The following is a 16,481-nucleotide window of genomic DNA, read 5'->3' as shown; positions in this document are numbered from 1 at the left end:
TATCCCAAAATATTTGTACCAAAATAAACTTATTTTTCCATTCCATTTCCATGAACTCTCTTAGGTACTTTGAGATGAGGCCAAGACATCTAGACATTTGTTAAAGAATATCAAACTGTGCTCTCAGATGACACAAGTTTTACAGTAAAGGATATCTTGATAAGTCTTACTTAAAACATCTACGTAAACTTTAATTCTCAAAGTCACCTGACAAAATAGAAACAAACATTAACCCTAAGGCACAACACTGTTGGCCAAATCATCCTTGAAGCCAGAAATCCTAAAGGCATCCCTCAGGTGAGAGCCCAGCTAACAGCCTGCTCCTCCAGCCACACTAGGGCCCAGCTGGGAAACAGGCTAAGACAGACTGTGAAAATCTCTTTTATTAGTGTCTCTTGTGGCAAAATAACATTTCATACAAAGAAGTCACCAGGTCACTGCGGACACAGACAATACAGACTGGGAGGATCTTGGGTGAGGTGGGCAAGAGCAGAAAGGACAAAGCAGGTCATTGAGGTTTCTTTGATTCTGTGAAAAACTGATTTGTAGGGAAAAACAAAGACTTGCACAATTTCAATGAGGTTACATGATTCTTTGTGGAACTTGGGATGAGCCCCCCCCACCAGATCCTCCCTGTGGCTGAGACATGGGGGGACACGGCATATAACACAGAGGTTCGGCAACTGGGTTACTATGCCAGGTACAACACTGCCCTCTGTGGCAGGGACCCCCAGGATGAGACCTTGCTGGCCATCAGAAGAAACTGATTTTACAGCGAGAAACAGGCACTGGGAGCCTAGCAGCCACGAGCAGGACTCACTGAAGCCGGACTCAAGACACCGCCCACCACCTCCGCTGCAGAAATGAGTCCTACCTCAACTGAAAAGTAAGTTGCAGATCGCCCAGGCCAATTGGCAGTCAACAGCCTCCAACAGGCCCCAGTCACCGTCCCCACATACTAAAGCCAAGTGGCCTCAGGACTGGGGCATCTCCAGGAATAACTGGTCTTGCAAATGCTTTCTCTGTGAGACTACAAGGAGTGACTACTATGGAAATGACAGTGACATTCAGCTGAAATGTCCTATATCTGCCCACTTGAACAGAGGACAAAATAAGCAAGGGTCATCTTTGGAGAAGCTGGAAGGGCACCTTAGGCCAAGGCTGCTCAAGTAAAGAGAGGTCCTCTCTGGGACCCCAAGGCAGAGGGACAGTAGCAAGACTGGAGAGGATGGGGTGCAGGCAGCAGGCCCTGAGGCACCAGCGGGCCTGCCACCCTGCTGGAATGTGATCCTCCAGGAGCTGCCCGTGAGATGCCAGCTCCAGCAGTGGGCATGGTCTCTCTTGGCTCTCATTCGCCTATCACCCACAGGCTAACTGCTGTCAGCAGGCCAGATTCCTTTTTATGCTGGCCTTCTGACTCGGATTCTGACAGGTTCTGTCACTTTCAGACAAGGCAGGAGTTCATATTCTCTCCTCAAGCCTGAATTTCAAACTCTGCCAGTTAACTCTCCTAAGTGAGAACCCTGCCCCACACTTCCTGAGCAGCCAGACACATCACGCCACAGACCTACTGCACACAACAGCAGCCGCCAAGAGCAGGTGGTGGCAAATCCCCACCCTGCCAGGCATGGACTCAATGCTAGGGAGACCGAGGCAGGCCAACAGCGACCACGGTGGCCCCTTTTCCATCCTAGTCCAAGTGGCTGTGCAGATCAAGGCAGCCCAGCAGTATGCAAGGTGCAGTCTGCTTGGGCCATTTCCGAGACTGTGATGGAGCTGTGTTCTCAGCATGTCAGAAGCCACTCCCTAGAGTACTGAAACACCAGAGCAGAAACTCCCGACTGAGCTCCTGTCACAGGAAAGGGGTCATCCTGAAGCACGACAGGAACGTGAACATCCATGGGAGGAGCAGCGAGGAGAAGCAGGTTGGGGGGCGGGGGATGATGGCTGTGCAGCTTTCCCCAGCAGTCAATGGGACAGAGCCACACTAAGGCACCGGATTTGTAGTCAGTTCCAGCTCTGAGTCACCGGCTCTGGCAACACGGATCCACTCTGCAGGGTGAGCGAATCCAGTGCCAACACACGGAGTTACCTAGTAGGGCTTCCTTGGTGAGAAAGCTGCCAACACACGGCACTGCCAGAACTCTTAACCAACGGAAAGGACTGGGCTAAGGTTCAAGGTCACTAATGCTCTAGAGTCCAAACAGGGAGCTACACTGTCCAGCAGAGGCACAGGGGACCCAGGAGGCAAAGGCTGTTCCTCCATTCCATGGTCCCATTTAGCCTTTCTCCCAAGTACCACGGAACCCAGCTCTCGTCTCAGGCACTGTGACTTATTACCCAGCCACCCGGGCCCTTGCTACAGACACTTTTATGTCCACAGTTAAAGGGCCCCAGCAGCAGGAACAGTCTTCTCCAATGGCCACGAGCCTGGGCTGAGCACCTGTAGCCGCCCCACAGACAAGCTGAGGTGCTAAGACCAGCCTGCCTACAAAGGGTCCAGGGACACAAGCAGCCACAGCAGGGTGTGAAAGGGAGCCTTCCTGAGCACACCCCACTCCGACCCTAGCCACCCTTTCCACACAACCCAGAACAATCCCAACAACCACACAAAGGGGCAAAAGACGTGTTCATTAAGTCAGACCTGTCAGTTCCAGAGTCGACTTCGACAGACAGAAACACTCTTAGTAAGAAGAAATCCACAGCCAACCCCTCAGGTGCTGCTAGGCTGAGACCATCACACCTCTGTTGCAATGTACTCAATGTACCTCCAACACACTTCAGATCAGCGGCCCCGGGGCCCTATCAGCACCTAACCACACAACGTGCCAAGGACAATACTGACGCTGCATCAAATTACCCCACAAGAAATCTAGAATTGGAAAACCAAGACAGCGAGCCCACTCAGACCCCAAGAGGGCCACCTGTTCCATGAGCAGAGCAGGCACGTCCGTCTCAGCAACTCTGAAGCAGGCAGCCAGGAGCTCGTCTGTCCTCCGTGAGGATCCCACTCGGGGGTCCCTGAGGGCCCAGAGAGAAGCTGGCTGCCTATGGAGCCCTCCTCCCACCCCCTTCTGGTTCAAGCAGTTGGAGTGGAGGCACAGGCTGAGGGCAGCTGTGCAGATGGCAACACTGGGAGTGAGAGGAGGAGCTGCTGGAAGCAGCAGGTCCACTTTCCTGCCCCCAACAGCACTAGGCACCTTGAGGAGGGCAACGGGCCTGCTGGTGACAGGGCCTTCCCGCCCTGGCCCAGCGACGCCTAGAGACCAAGACTGGTCAGAACATTCAACAGCTAGCACTATGTGAAAATAAACTGTCTCTTTAAATCTGAATTCCAGGCACCTCACCCTAACTTTTTACCGGACTCTAGTACCTCTGTGACCTAAAGGGCAGAGCAGGGTGGGGCAGGGCAGGGCGCAGCAGGGCAGGGAAGGAAGGAAAAGTACTGGGGAAGAAAACATGGCCCTGCTTGGCACCTCCCCTGCAGCACAGCCAGCTGCCATCTTGGCTCTGGCTGTCCAGGTTCCAGACGTGTGGGTCAAGCTGCAGCTTCCGCCCCTTGAAGTAGGATCCCCTGGCCACGGCCGAGCGCCTCCTGTGCACTCCTGCAGCAGCTACTGGCCTCCATTATAGGCATAGTCGGCCTTGTTGTGCATGATCAGCTTGTTGTCAACAAAGTAGAAGCTGTCAGAGCGGGTCTCATATGGGTTTTCAATCATCAGACGAACTGCAAGGGGAAGAAGAGCAGCAGTGAAGCCTGGATTGGAGGGGAGAACCTCAGCACGCCCCCAGGGTTCCCACGCTGTGCTTCTGGAACATGTGAGCACTTCCGGCCAGGGCGACGAGAGTGGGCCGAGGGAGCCGGCCCTTGTGAGCTGCAGACCACAGCACTGACGGTGACCATCTCTTCCACACAAGGAGGCAGTGAACTCGTGGTTGCGGCAGTCTCGGTCCAGAGCCCCAGGGAAGTGTGCTGACCTTCTGCCAACACAAACCACAGCTGCTTACTGACGGGGTGCTCTCAGCTGGACACTCCTGAAACTCCTGTCCAAATCCACAAGGCTATGCCTTCCCTGTGCCCACTTCCAAGGCACACCCTCAAGGAATCCTAGGTGTAAATGTGGGCAGGGGAGCCGAGTGCACAGAGCCTTCTCCAGGGACAGCTCAGGACTTGCTTGCAAACGATTTAGCAGCGGTAAGTCTGCTCATCTCTGCATCTGAACTGGAATCTCCTGTTGGCTCAAACTGCTACCCAACCTCTCAACCAAACCCAAGAGTGACACAGACCAGGGCACTGCCCCTCCTGAGCTCTGAGCAGGGACTCCATGTCACCTGGCATCCCTGGAAGTCTGAAGCACTCTCGCTCAGTGCTGGGGCACTAGAGGTGCAGCCAGTTTTCAAAAATCCAGGCCAAAGTTATTTGGTTCATATCCAGAACAGCGACCTCTGAACTGTTTTTTTCGGCTCCAAGAGTGAAAGCGGGAGTGTCTCTAATCCTTCGGTGCAGCCTCCACACACCGCAGCCTGGCTACGGGAGGATGGGGGCAGAACCAGCCGCTGTCACAAACACCCTGCCCACATTGCAGCCCTCCCACCTGACCCGGAACGCTACTGTCACGCATGTGGAGGACGTGTGGTTCCAGAATATGATGATCTTTAAGAGCCTAAGGCTCTGGGAAACCAGTCAGTGCACACAGATTCCTCCGGACAAGGAAAATGGAGCCAGCACTATCCACAGGGTTCCACTCCATCCAGAGAACTGTCTGGAAGCAATTTCTCCATGACTAGCTGAGGGCGCAGGTCTGCAAGAGCCGGACTGAAACCCCAGAAAACCAAGAAGGGCTGTTCCTTCTCTCAGCAAAGTGGCTATGCTCCTTCACATAGGCCTAGCAGCTAAAGTCCTTGCCCTGAATGCACCGGGATCCAATATGGGCGCTGGTTCTAATCCTGGCTGCTCCACTTCCCATCCAGCTCCCTGCTTGTGGCCTGGGAAAGCAGTCGAGGAAGGCTCAGAGCCTTGGGACCCGGCACCCGCATGGGAGACCTAGAAGAGGCTCCTGGTTTCGAATCAGCCAGCTCCCGGCTATTGCAGCCACACGGGGAGTGAATCAATGGATGGAAGATCTTCTCTGTATATATAAATTTCCAATAAAAATAAATAAATCTTTAAAAAAAAAAGATGCTGCTTGGTATAACTGCATCCCATACTCAAATGTCTGGGCTCCAGGTCTGACTCTGTCACTCCTGGTTCCAACCTCCTGTTCACACACACACAGCAGGTGATGGTTCAAACAGCTGGGTCCTTCCCACCCACACGGGAGCTCGAGATGCAGGTTTGAGACTCCTGGCTTCAGCATAGCCTGGCCCTGGCTGCTCTGGGAATTTACGAAGTGAACCAGCAAGTAGGGTCTATCTTTGGACTGCCTCTCTCTCTTTCAAACATAAGAGATTAAACAACAACAAAAAAAGGTGCAGAGTCAAAGGTTACGTACTGACGTCCTCAGAAAGCTGGGGAAACTCGTAGATATGTTCACAAGTGTTCCTGCTGCTGGGGATACAGAAGCCAAAATCAAAGTCAAAGTTTTTCAGCAAGCGCTCCCGGAAATAGTGCCGTTCGATCATCCGGAAGTTTGACACAGGTTTGTCTCCCACTGTGAACTCCACCCTGCAAAAGAAATCTCTGTGAGCCCTACTTTGTCTCCTCTGTCCTCTAAGCCAAGCCCCCAACCTACCAGGAATATTCTTCTGCGTGCACAAGCAGAATGCTCCCCTCAGGAAAGTGAGGTACTCACGTGGCCCCCACTGTCCGGAGGCGGAGGAAAGCAGGTGTGAACTGGTAGCGAACGAAACGGCCTGCACTGATATCCACGTCTCCCCCTTCCGCTTCCTCGTCGTCCTCCTGGTCTGAAAAAGCACCCAGAATCTTGAGGGCTCTACTTCCATGCCGCCAGTCCAAACTGCACGACTACAGCCAATGTGCAGTACCACGCCCCACAGTACAAGCAGCCCTCCGGTGTGTACTGCACACCTGCAGGGTGCCTGGCCCTGGGCTACACGTGTCACAGTCTCTCTCCGCAACCCCCGAGGTGGGATTAACTCCACTGCACAGAGCAGAGGAGATAAGAACATGTCCAAAGCCCTTCACACAGCAGATGAAGGGAGCAGGATCTGAACCCAGATGCCCTGGTTCCAAGTTGGCTCTTAAATACTGAGCTTTCAGTCTTTCACAGAGTTGGGGCTTGAGACTTAATGTGAGGGTGAAGCTGTGGTGTTGTGGTACAGCGGGTTAAGTAGCCACCTGCAATGCCATTATCCCATATGAGCACTAGCTCAAGTCCTGGGCTATTTCACTTACAATCTAGATCCTTGCTAAGAGCCTAAATATGCAGAGCAAGATGGCCCAAGTGCTCAAGCCCCTGAGACCCACATGGGTGGGTCTCTCTCTCCTCTCCTGTGTTTCTCTGTATCTCTGCCTTTCAAATCAATAAAATAGATCTCTAAAGGAGAAAAAAAAACCTTGCAAAATGCAAGTTATTGTTACAGACCAGGTTGATACACATCAGTTATGTGCACAGATGTTCTAACAACTAACTCACTCCAGGGGGCGCTAAATCTTTAGTGATGCAGTCCAAAGCCAGGAGATGCTCAGGTCAGCCCTGAATGGCCCTGGAACAAGCCCAGATGTGTACAGTCAAAGCTAATTTAAGAAATCCCAAATAGATAAAAAGGTAGAGATTATAATCAGACGAGGATACACGGAAGATCCAAAGGACTATCTAATGGAGGGCCAGCAGACCAGATGAACTCGCCTCACTGTCTAGACTGCAATCCTGCGATCACGGACCCAGGGCGCAGGTGAGCTTTCCTCACTGAAGTTTACTGTAAGGGTTTCTCTTCTCGCCAGAGGTAATATGAGAAGATAAAACAGGGATGGGAGTCTGGCCTAACAGTTAAGACACTGATCAGAACAGCAACATGCTACATACGGGATGCCTGGACTCAAAGCCTGGTTCCTGCTTCTGACTCTAGTTTCCTGCTAATGTAAACTGGGAAGCAGCGGTGATGTTTTATTGGCATCCTAGCCACCCACACAGGAGATTCAGAATGTTCCTGGCTCCAGTCTTGCCCAGCCCCAGCTACCGTGAGCAGTTGGAGAGTGAACCAATAGACAGATGAGAGCCTGCTATATCTGTATGCCATGCTCTCTGCCTCTCAAATAAATAAATGTTTAAAAACATAAAAGAGCATAGGACCAGGGCTGCCACCCTTGCATATCAGGCAAAGCCACTACCTGCAGTGCCAGCATCGCATTTAGACACCAGTTTCAGTCCCGGCTGCTCCACTTTCAACTCAGCTCTGGGCTAATGTGCTTGGGCTCCTACACCCACATGAGAGACCTCAAAGAAGCTCCTGACTTTGGCCCGACCCAGCCCAGCTACTATGACCACCTGAGAAGCAAATCAACACATGGAAGCTCTCTGCTTCTCCCTTACTCTCTTTCCTTTCAAATAAATAAATTAAAAAAAAAAACTTTAAAAAGTAAAAAGCATAGGTCCTCAAGAAAGTACTATTTGGAAACTGTGGGCCTTGATTCCTTCTCTGTGCAATGGGGACAACAGTGCTTTCAGGGGCATAAAGACAATGCAGGCAGACACATCAGTGACCAGCAGGGAGCAGACCCACACCGCCAACCAGTTTCCAGCCCGCCCTCCTGGCAGGCAGGCCAGAGCCAGGCCAGGCCAGGCCACCAGAGAACGCCATGGAAGGTGAGCAACCAAGCTGCAACAACACACGCTTCTGGCTCCACAAAGCGGCCACCCCAACACCAAGGCCTACCTGAAACACAAGGTTTGGCAATCTCAAACAGCACCGTCCCCGTCTCCAAATCTCGAATCTTGAAGCGAGTGAAATCAATACTGTAGATGTTGTCTTCGGGTTTACATAAATAATCTGGAAATGAGAGGTCAATGCTGGTAAATAACCTCTCAAACCCACCCTCCAAGTCGGGAGCAAACACAGGCCCTTTCACTATATAATTCCCTTCTGACACCCCTCACGGCTTTCTCTATTATAAGCAAAACTTGTGTGACTAGAATTAAGGGATCCAAGAAAGGAAAAACAAACAGGGATTGTGCGTGAAAGCAGTCTCAAGAAATTTCCAGACACAGGAGAGGAAAGGGATTACTCTGAAAATATCTACAGATCTTTCACCACTCATCAATGAGAAGTCACAGTAAGATAGAACTACTAGAAATCTATCTCAGGGGCCCGGTGCCATGGCCTAGCAGCTAAAGTCCTCGCCTTGAAAGCGCTGGGATCCCATATGGGCGCAGGTTCTCATCCCGGCAGCTCCACTTCCATCCAGCTCCCTGCTTGTGGCCTGAGGAAGCAGTCAAGGATGGGGGACCCTGCACCCATGTGAGACCCGGAAGAGCTCCTGGATTCGGATCGGCTCAGCACCAGCCGTTGCAGTCACTTGGGGAGTGAATCATCAGACGGAAGATTTTCCTGTCTCTCTTCTTCTATGTACATCTGATATTGCAATAAAAATACAAAACAAATCTTAAAAAAATAAAGAAAGAAATCTATCTCAGGACCCAGCACGATGGTTCAGTAGCTAAATCCTTGCAAGCACCACGATCCCATATGGGCGCTGCTCACTGACCCGCTGTTCCACCTCCCATCCAGCTCCCTGCTTGTGGCCTGGGAAAGCAGTCGAGGACGGCCCAATGCATTGGGACCCTGCACCCATGTGGGAGACCCAGAAGAAGCTCCTGGCTTCGGACTGGCTCAGCTCTGGCCGTTGCAGCCATTTGGGAAGTGAACCAGCGCATGAAAGATCTTTCTCTCTGTAAAATCTCACCTGCATTTCCAATAAAAATAATATATTAACAATCCATTTCCAGACTGCTCTAACAGATGGTTTACTGATACCTTATTTACCAAACACTGTATATGAGAAGGCAGGAGTCAGCGAACTCTATAAAGAGCCAGACTATACATAACTGAGGCTGGCTAGCCATCTGGCCTAGTGGTTACGACACCTCCTTTCCCCTCCGGAATGGCTCAATCCGATGCTAGGCGTTAGCTCCAGGCAGTAGCTTCCTGCTGAAGGGAAGAAGTCAAGGAGGCAGTGGTGATAGTTCAAGTATTTGGGTTCCTGCCACCTGTGTGGGAGACCTGGATTGAGTTCCCAGGCCCGGCTCTGGTCTGGCCCCAATCCAGTCATCTCAGGCATTCCGGGGAGGGACACAGTCAACAAAGGCTCTTGTCTTCCACTGCTCGGATCAGTTAATACATTAAGGCACTACAGCCACACAGACCTTGTCACCACCACTCAGACCTGTCATGGCAGCACAAAAAGGAAAAAAAAAAAGCACACCCCCAGATAACACACAAGCAGAGGAGCATGATCCTGGGCCAATAAAACTGCACTTGGGGATGCTGAAGTATGAATTTTATACAGTAACCAGACTTACAGACTTTTTCCTAATTATTTAAAACAGTAACGGCCACTCTTTTTTTTTTTTTAAAGATTTATTTATTTTTATTACAAAGTCAGATATACAGAGAGGAGGAGAGACAGAGAAGATCTTCCGTCCGATGATTCACTCCCCAAGTGAGCCACAACGGACTGATGCGCGCCGATCCGAAGCCGGGAACCAGGAACCTCCTCCGGGTCTCCCACACGGGTGCAGGGTCCCAAAGCTTTGGGCCATCCTCGACTGCTTTCCCAGGCCACAAGCAGGGAGCTGGATGGGAAGTGGAGCTGCCGGGATTACAACCGGCGCCCAGATGGGATCCCGGGGCGTTCAAGGCGAGGACTTTAGCCACTAGGCCATGCTGCCGGGCCCGGTAACGGCCATTCTTAGGCCAGAGGGTGGAGAGGGCATACCCACCCAGGAATAAACTTGTCAGTGACTGCATCAGGTCCCAGTCAACAAAGCCTAAAACCCAAGCATCCCGGCCACCGGCCATAAAAAAACACCACTGACTTCCTTCCGGGACTCCCAGCAGCATCTCCTCCGCAACTCATTCCAATACCTTATGTGACTTGTAAGCTTTCTTGTGTTATGAGCTGTCTTTTTAGGAAAAAGGTAAACTTGGGAGACAGGTGCTCTGTAACTGGCTGGCACTGCTGTGCCACTGGTTCTCAGGAAACTACAACACAAAGAACTCACCTCATCAGACAGACAAGATGTTAAGGAAACCAACTGCACAAGGCTGCAGAAGCAACGCTTCACCTCCCCAAAGGGACTGAGTGCTCAACACGCCAGGACGGCCGGCCTCACTCCCTGCCGTCAGAGGCCAGCGCCTGAGCAGCTCTGCTCCCTGGGCATCAGAAAACTGGGACAGAACGGTTCAAGGAGAATGAACAGCCAAGCGGGGGTGAAGGGGGTGGCAGATCCCTTCAGGTGCTCAAAGGACAGCTCTACCCCTACAGTGATGGAACTGGAGACATCAAAACATTTCAGAGGCTGATAAAAAAACTTTTGCACACACTGGGCCAAGGCCTATTTCTCCCCAGTTACCCATCCCAGGCCACTGGAACATCACTTCATCACAGCAGGGGTCACAGGCCTGCAGGGGGAGGGCAATGGGCCAGTCAGGGCCAGCCAGGCCTAACCAGAACACACTCCTGGGAGGACGGCAGCAGGCAGCAGTAAGCAAAAGCAGGTCAGTCACCGGTGGGGTGCTGGGCTTAACAGACCCCTGACAAAGGGAGAACACCCAAGTCCGGGATGAACAACAATGTTTCTTTTTCCCATCCGTCCTGCTTTCAACGAAAAGCCTTAGGAAGTTAGCCTGTTAGGCTAGAAATGCATTTTCTGAATGCCCTGATATGAATTCTTAATTCCCTAGGAGAAATGCTCAAGGCAGGCTTCACGTGTTGGGAGTTAGGACCAACACAAAACTTTTTTTTTTAACGTGCGGCACACTTTTCCGCGCACAGGACAAGCCGCGGCCAGCCGTGTGTTTTGAGGAAGGAGGAAGCCACATGAACACAAAGGGGCAACGCTTGGGACCAAAAGGGGGCGGAGGGGCCCAGGGCCGGCTGGCCGGGAGGAGGGGCTTGTCAGGGAGCCGGGAAGAGGGAAACGCGGCTAAAAGCAGGTAGTGGGTTCTGGCTTGCAAGGGGCTGCGGGAGCTGGGCGGGAACTTCACCGACGGCTGGCGGGTGGGGTTCCTGTGGCGCCGGCCGGTCAGGGCCCCCTACTCCATAGGTCCAGCTGGGGTGGGCCCCTCAGCGAGGCAGGCTCCCCGGGAGCTGCGGTCACTCGGGTCACCCCTTCCCACCAGGTCTCGCTAAGGGTGGCCAACGCGGGGTGTGAGGGTGGAGAACGGAGGAGAGCGCGGCCTGGCCTGCCGAGGGAGGTGGCCTGGGTGGTCGCCCGCGCCGCTCGAGCGGCAAGCGTCCCCGGGGGGCCCCGGGGCGAGGGGGAAGGCGCGGTCCGCCTGACAGGCACTCACTCTCGGTGACCCGGCCGAGACGCAGGACGTGTTCGGGCCGGATGGTGTCCAGCGCCAGCAACTCCTGCTCCGTGACCGCAGTCCCGATGCCATCGTCGGCCGCGTGGTGAGGCGCCTGCCGCCGCGCCTTGAGCCTGTTGAGGACGCCGCCGCCCGCCTTCTTCTTCTCCTCCTTGCCAGCCGCCAGCCCCCCGGGCCCCGCCGCCGACCCCGCGGCCGCAGCCTTCGGGTTCGACCCGCTCATCGCTCCGCCGCCAAGATGGCCGCCGCCTCCACAGCGCCGTAACTATGGAGAGCGGGGGCGGAGCCGGGCGGCACCTGGGCGGGGCGGGAGCGGCCTCCGCCCTCTGGGGTCCTGGGGTCCTGGCAGGTGGCGGGACCCCAGGGCCGGCTGGGGAGGTGGGGGGGACGGGGAGGTCCCCAGGATCATTCCAGCGGTGCTTCAAAATATGTCAATGGTCAAGTGTCATGTGAACTCTGGACAGGGCATTTAAGAAAATGTTTATTCCTATCTCCAGGCTAGAATGTCCCTTAAAAAGCAGTGCTCGCTATGCTAAGGTCCTTCAAAACAAGCTTTGCCATTACATTCTTGTCCCGGAAGCCTGCTGTGTTCTAAGTGACAGAGAGTGGGCCTCCCTTACGCACCGCTGGATTCTGGGTAGTGTAGCTCATGCCTGACCTGCAGTAGCAGCTCTGTAGTGTGGGGGAGCGAGAAAGCGGAGTTAGGCAGAATCTGAGCGAGAATCAGAGGATTTAATGTACTTCCTGTCAAGTACCCGACTCGTTATGTGATATTTCCTTGAGACAAGTCAGATGGCTTAGAGAAAAACTAGTTTTTCAGTTTTTCCGCAGATCACTGTAGGGGTGTGACAGGTTGGCTGAGCCAGGCTCAAGCCTGCAGCGCTTCTGGCTGCCTTCCCCAGCATTTTAACAGGAAGTTGGGTTGAAGATGGTGCAACTGAGACTCAAACCAGTATTCTCACACGGGATGCTGTCGTCAAGCAAGTGGCAGAGGCAAGGCCGCCTTCTTAGGCCCTAAGTGGTTCCTTGTCTAGGGAATTGGGACTGGGCTACCCTCTTCTCCGTTGGAAGCCTGGACTTGACCGATGCATGCTGTTTGCCAGGTCTGTGGGCACCTGACCTGGCAGCTACAGGAGGCCAGGGTGTAATTCTACCCCTCCCTTCCTTGACGGTCAGCCTCACGACCCGACTTTAGGCCAGGCATTGTGGGTTCCTCTCACGAGATGTGAGGGGCTTAGGGGGAACCTAGACAAAAGTCTGAACCTGCCCCTGCCACAGATGCCCAACTGAGTGGGTACACCTGTGGCCCAATTCCTCCTACCTGCTGTCTGCATTTAAGAAATTTTACCTGGGAGAGCTGAAATGTCCTCAGCAATGAGTGGTTACTGAATAACTTTCAGAACTTCTCATCATCTGCTAGTGGATTGTAAACCACCCCGAGGGTGGCCCAGCCAGCACACAGCCACATCTTTGTTCTCAAAGAGCAGGATCAGAGCTACCTGGGCCCAGGCCCTTGTCTTTCTAGGGAGTAATACAGGTGTGTTAAGGCCCTCACTTAAACATGCACACGTGGGGGCCCAGCACGATAGCGTAGTGGTTAAGTCCTCGCCTTGCACACGCCGGGATCCCATATGGTCGCCGGTTCTGGTCCCGGCGGCTCCACTTCCCATCCAGCTCCCTGCTTGTGGCCTGGGAAAGCAGTCGAGGATGGCCCAAAGCTTTGGTACCCTGCACCCACGTGGGAGAAGGAGGTTCCTGGCTCCCGGCTTTGGATTGGCACAGCACTGGCCATGGCAGTCACTTGGGGAGTGAACCATTGGACAGAAGATCTTCCTCTCTGTCTCTCCTTCTCTGTATATCTGCCTTTCCAATAAAAATAAATCTTAAAAAAAAAAAAAATGCACACATGGGCACAATGGTGAATACTTCAGGGCCCTCTGGAACACTAATGTTAAAAAGAATGAGATTAATCAACGCATGTATGCTAATATGGAAGATCTCTAAAATATCTTAAGCAGAGGAGAAAAAAAACAAGGCATAAAATCTCATTTAAAATAAAAGGCATGGGGCCCGGCGGCATGGCCTAGTGGCTAAAGTCCTCGCCTTGAAAGCCCCGGGATCCCATATGGGCGCCGGTTGTAATCCCGGCAGCTCCACTTCCCATCCAGCTCCCTGCTTGTGGCCTGGGAAAGCAGGAGAGGACGGCCCAATGCATTGGGACACTGCACCCGCGTGGGAGACCCGAAACGGGTTCCTGGTTCCCGGCTTCGGATCGGCGCGCATCGGCCCATTGCGGCTCACTTGGGGAGTGAATCATTGGACGGAAGATCTTCCTGTCTCTCCTCCTCCTCTGTGTACATCTGGCTGTAATAAAAATGAATAAATCTTTAAAAATAAATAAATAAAAAAATAAAAGGCATGAAAGGATAAATAAATAAATAAAAGGCACAGTTCTGCAGGGCATCACATTTCAGTCAATGACAGCCTGATAGCTGTCTGTGAGAGTATAAAGCCTGGGGCCAGAGTTGTGGCTCAGCAGCCTAAGCTACTGCCTGCGACCTATTAAAAGGCACTTTAAACATGTGTGAAAGTTGGATATGCCAACAATGTGGGCAAAGAACAGTATTAGTGTACTCAACAGCATCTGGGGACTTAACTGGGTTGAACATGGGAAGCCTAGAGTACAAAGGCTGGCCTCCCCCAAAGCCCAGCTTTGGCTGTTTGCTTTCTTTCCTATAAAAGACACTGACCCTTTTCCAGGACAGTCTGCCTTATATGGGGCAGGCAGGTGGTTGGTGCAAAGCAAGTGAGACATCAGAGGGCTTTTTTCTCCCCAGCTGAGAACTGCAGCCCTACTTCCTGCTGCCACCCTAAAGACAGCATGCCTAGAATCAGCAAGGCCTGGCTGTGATGCCAGGTAGGCCTCATGGCCTGGGACTGGGAGTTTCTAATTTCCCTCTTGCCCAAGTCATTTCACTCTGTGGCTGAGGCTGTTTTTTTTTAAAAAAAGCACTAATTTACTATTTATACCCTACTTGTTTGGGGAAAAAAAAAACTGTAGTACATTCCAAAGTCCTAGAGCACAGACTGGCAAGTAAAAATCCACATAACCTTCTGGATGGCAGCACTTCCAAGTTTTTTAATGCATGTATTGTTTGACCCAGTAATTCCTTAGAGGCATTCTAAAGAAAACACTTTAATATATATTTGCACAAATGGGTACATATGCATGTTTCAATTGGCAACAAGAAATGAATACTATCTTTAACACTCACCAAAAGAAAGCTAGTCAACTATACTATAATCTAACCATAAAATACTGCACAGTCTTTGAGATGAAGGAAAATATCCAGCTACTGACCTATCAGTATATACAAGCTCTCCAAGACATACTGAGTCAACTAAGTGTATGAAGGGGCAGGTGCTATGGCAGTGTAGGTTAAGCCTTGGCCTGTGGTGCCAGCATCCAGTATGGGCACTAATTTAACTCCTGGTTGCTCTATTTCAGATCCAGCTCCCTGCTAATGTGCCTGGGAAAACAGCAGAAGCCCCTGTACGCATATGGGCAACCCAGAATTTCCTACCTCCGGACCTGCCCAGCTCCGGCCATTATGGCCATTTGGGAAGTGAACCAATGGATGGATGTAACTCTGTAACTCTCTGTAACTCTGCCTTTCAAATAAAACAAATCTCAAAAAAAAAAAAAAAAAAAGACACGGGCTTTGGGGTAAGACAGGTTCCAGCTCTTGCTCTGCCACTGACGAGCCGTGACTGTGGATAGGTCATTACTCACCCAGAAGAGCCCTTTCAGGAGTGGCCCATGAAGGATCTCAACAGCAGTGTCCTGACTTGTCCTGAGCCACACGGCAAGCCGACAAGACTGAAAGGGGCTAGGGACCAGGCCTTGAGCACTGGCCTCCAGGGCAAAGCAGTGAAGGGGCCCAGGGAGTGGGTCTTAAACAAGGCCTGAGGGAGAAAGCACATGAGGCTTGCCTTACTAACAACCTGATGGGTGAGGAACTAACAGAAAACAACTTGTGGCCAGGCTTGCTCTGGGCCCGCGCCACCCCACCCTCTTCTGCTGTGACCCCTTACCACGGCTAAGGGCAACAAGCTTTCCAGTAAGTGTTGGAAAAATCTCATCTCTTTTCCTCTTTGGGGGATGGGAGGGCTACTAAGTTTGGAGAAAGGTCTGACACACCGGCTCCAGCCACCCGGGAGCCTGATTTCCTTAGCAAGATTAAGATCTGGACCCACAGACTGGTCCAACCCAACCCCGGGACTCGGCCCAAGCTCTTGGGTCAGACAGTTTCCCTCCCTGCAACTCCCTGGAGCAGCAGGGCTTCTTCAGGTCTCTTCCCCATTTGGCAGCTTGTATGCAGATACTAGAAATAGTAACAGCTTAGTCTGAATTAGCAAAAAGAAAAAAAAAAAGTAAACCAACGACTCCAGTTATGGGTGGGCTCAACCCAAGAAAGAGGCTCTGTGGGCCTGCTGGCTGGTTTGGTCTGGGCCTTCCAGACAGACTCCATCAACACCAGCCTTGTTCTTGGAGCCCAGAACTGCCTTCTGTTCTCCAGGAGTAACCCCGGAAGGTAGACCAGCCTCCCTCTCTCTCCTCCCCCAGAAAACCAGCCACCTTCATTCTTACTTGGATAGTAGGCTCTGTTGTCATGGCACATGACACCTTGTTTATGCTGAAGGCCATCTGAGTATCTGACATCAGAAGCAGACCCTACAAAATTATCAACTTAAAATTTAGTCTACTACAGATTTACTAAATCAGAGTTCTGACTTCAGTCGCCTTGGCAGGGCCAGACCAAAGATTTTAGGGGTTTTACACATCTGGCAGGTCATTTTCCACCCCTGGAATAGAAGAATGAGAGTTCTAGTTTAAAATCCAAGCTTGGGGCCCAGCACAGTAGCCTAGTGGCTAAGGTCCTCGCTTTGCACATACCGTGATACCGTATGGGCGCCAGTACATGTCC

The 16,481-nt window shown here is 52.2% G+C and overlaps 2 protein-coding genes across 2 annotated transcripts in view; one reads left to right on the top strand and one right to left on the bottom strand.

Annotated features, from left to right (window-relative positions):
• The window catches only part of CMKLR1 (chemerin chemokine-like receptor 1), a 718,021-nt gene that overhangs the window by 668,636 nt on the left and 32,904 nt on the right, over positions 1-16,481 (top strand). The window lies entirely within an intron of this gene.
• UNC119B (unc-119 lipid binding chaperone B) lies at positions 3,299-11,765 on the bottom strand. Its single transcript, XM_004591900.2, has 5 exons — positions 11,473-11,765; positions 7,837-7,950; positions 5,793-5,904; positions 5,493-5,665; positions 3,299-3,727 (listed from the first exon to the last, which is right to left on the bottom strand). The coding sequence occupies exons 1-5, from the start codon at positions 11,714-11,716 to the stop codon at positions 3,615-3,617; spliced, it is 756 nt and encodes a 251-aa protein (XP_004591957.1). The 5' UTR covers positions 11,717-11,765; the 3' UTR covers positions 3,299-3,614.

The sequence above is a fragment of the Ochotona princeps genome, chromosome 29, assembly GCF_030435755.1.
Source record: "Ochotona princeps isolate mOchPri1 chromosome 29, mOchPri1.hap1, whole genome shotgun sequence".
Lineage (NCBI taxonomy): Eukaryota > Metazoa > Chordata > Mammalia > Lagomorpha > Ochotonidae > Ochotona > Ochotona princeps.
Note: the sequence above shows the minus strand (reverse complement) of the source record. Positions and strands in the feature narration are given on the sequence as shown.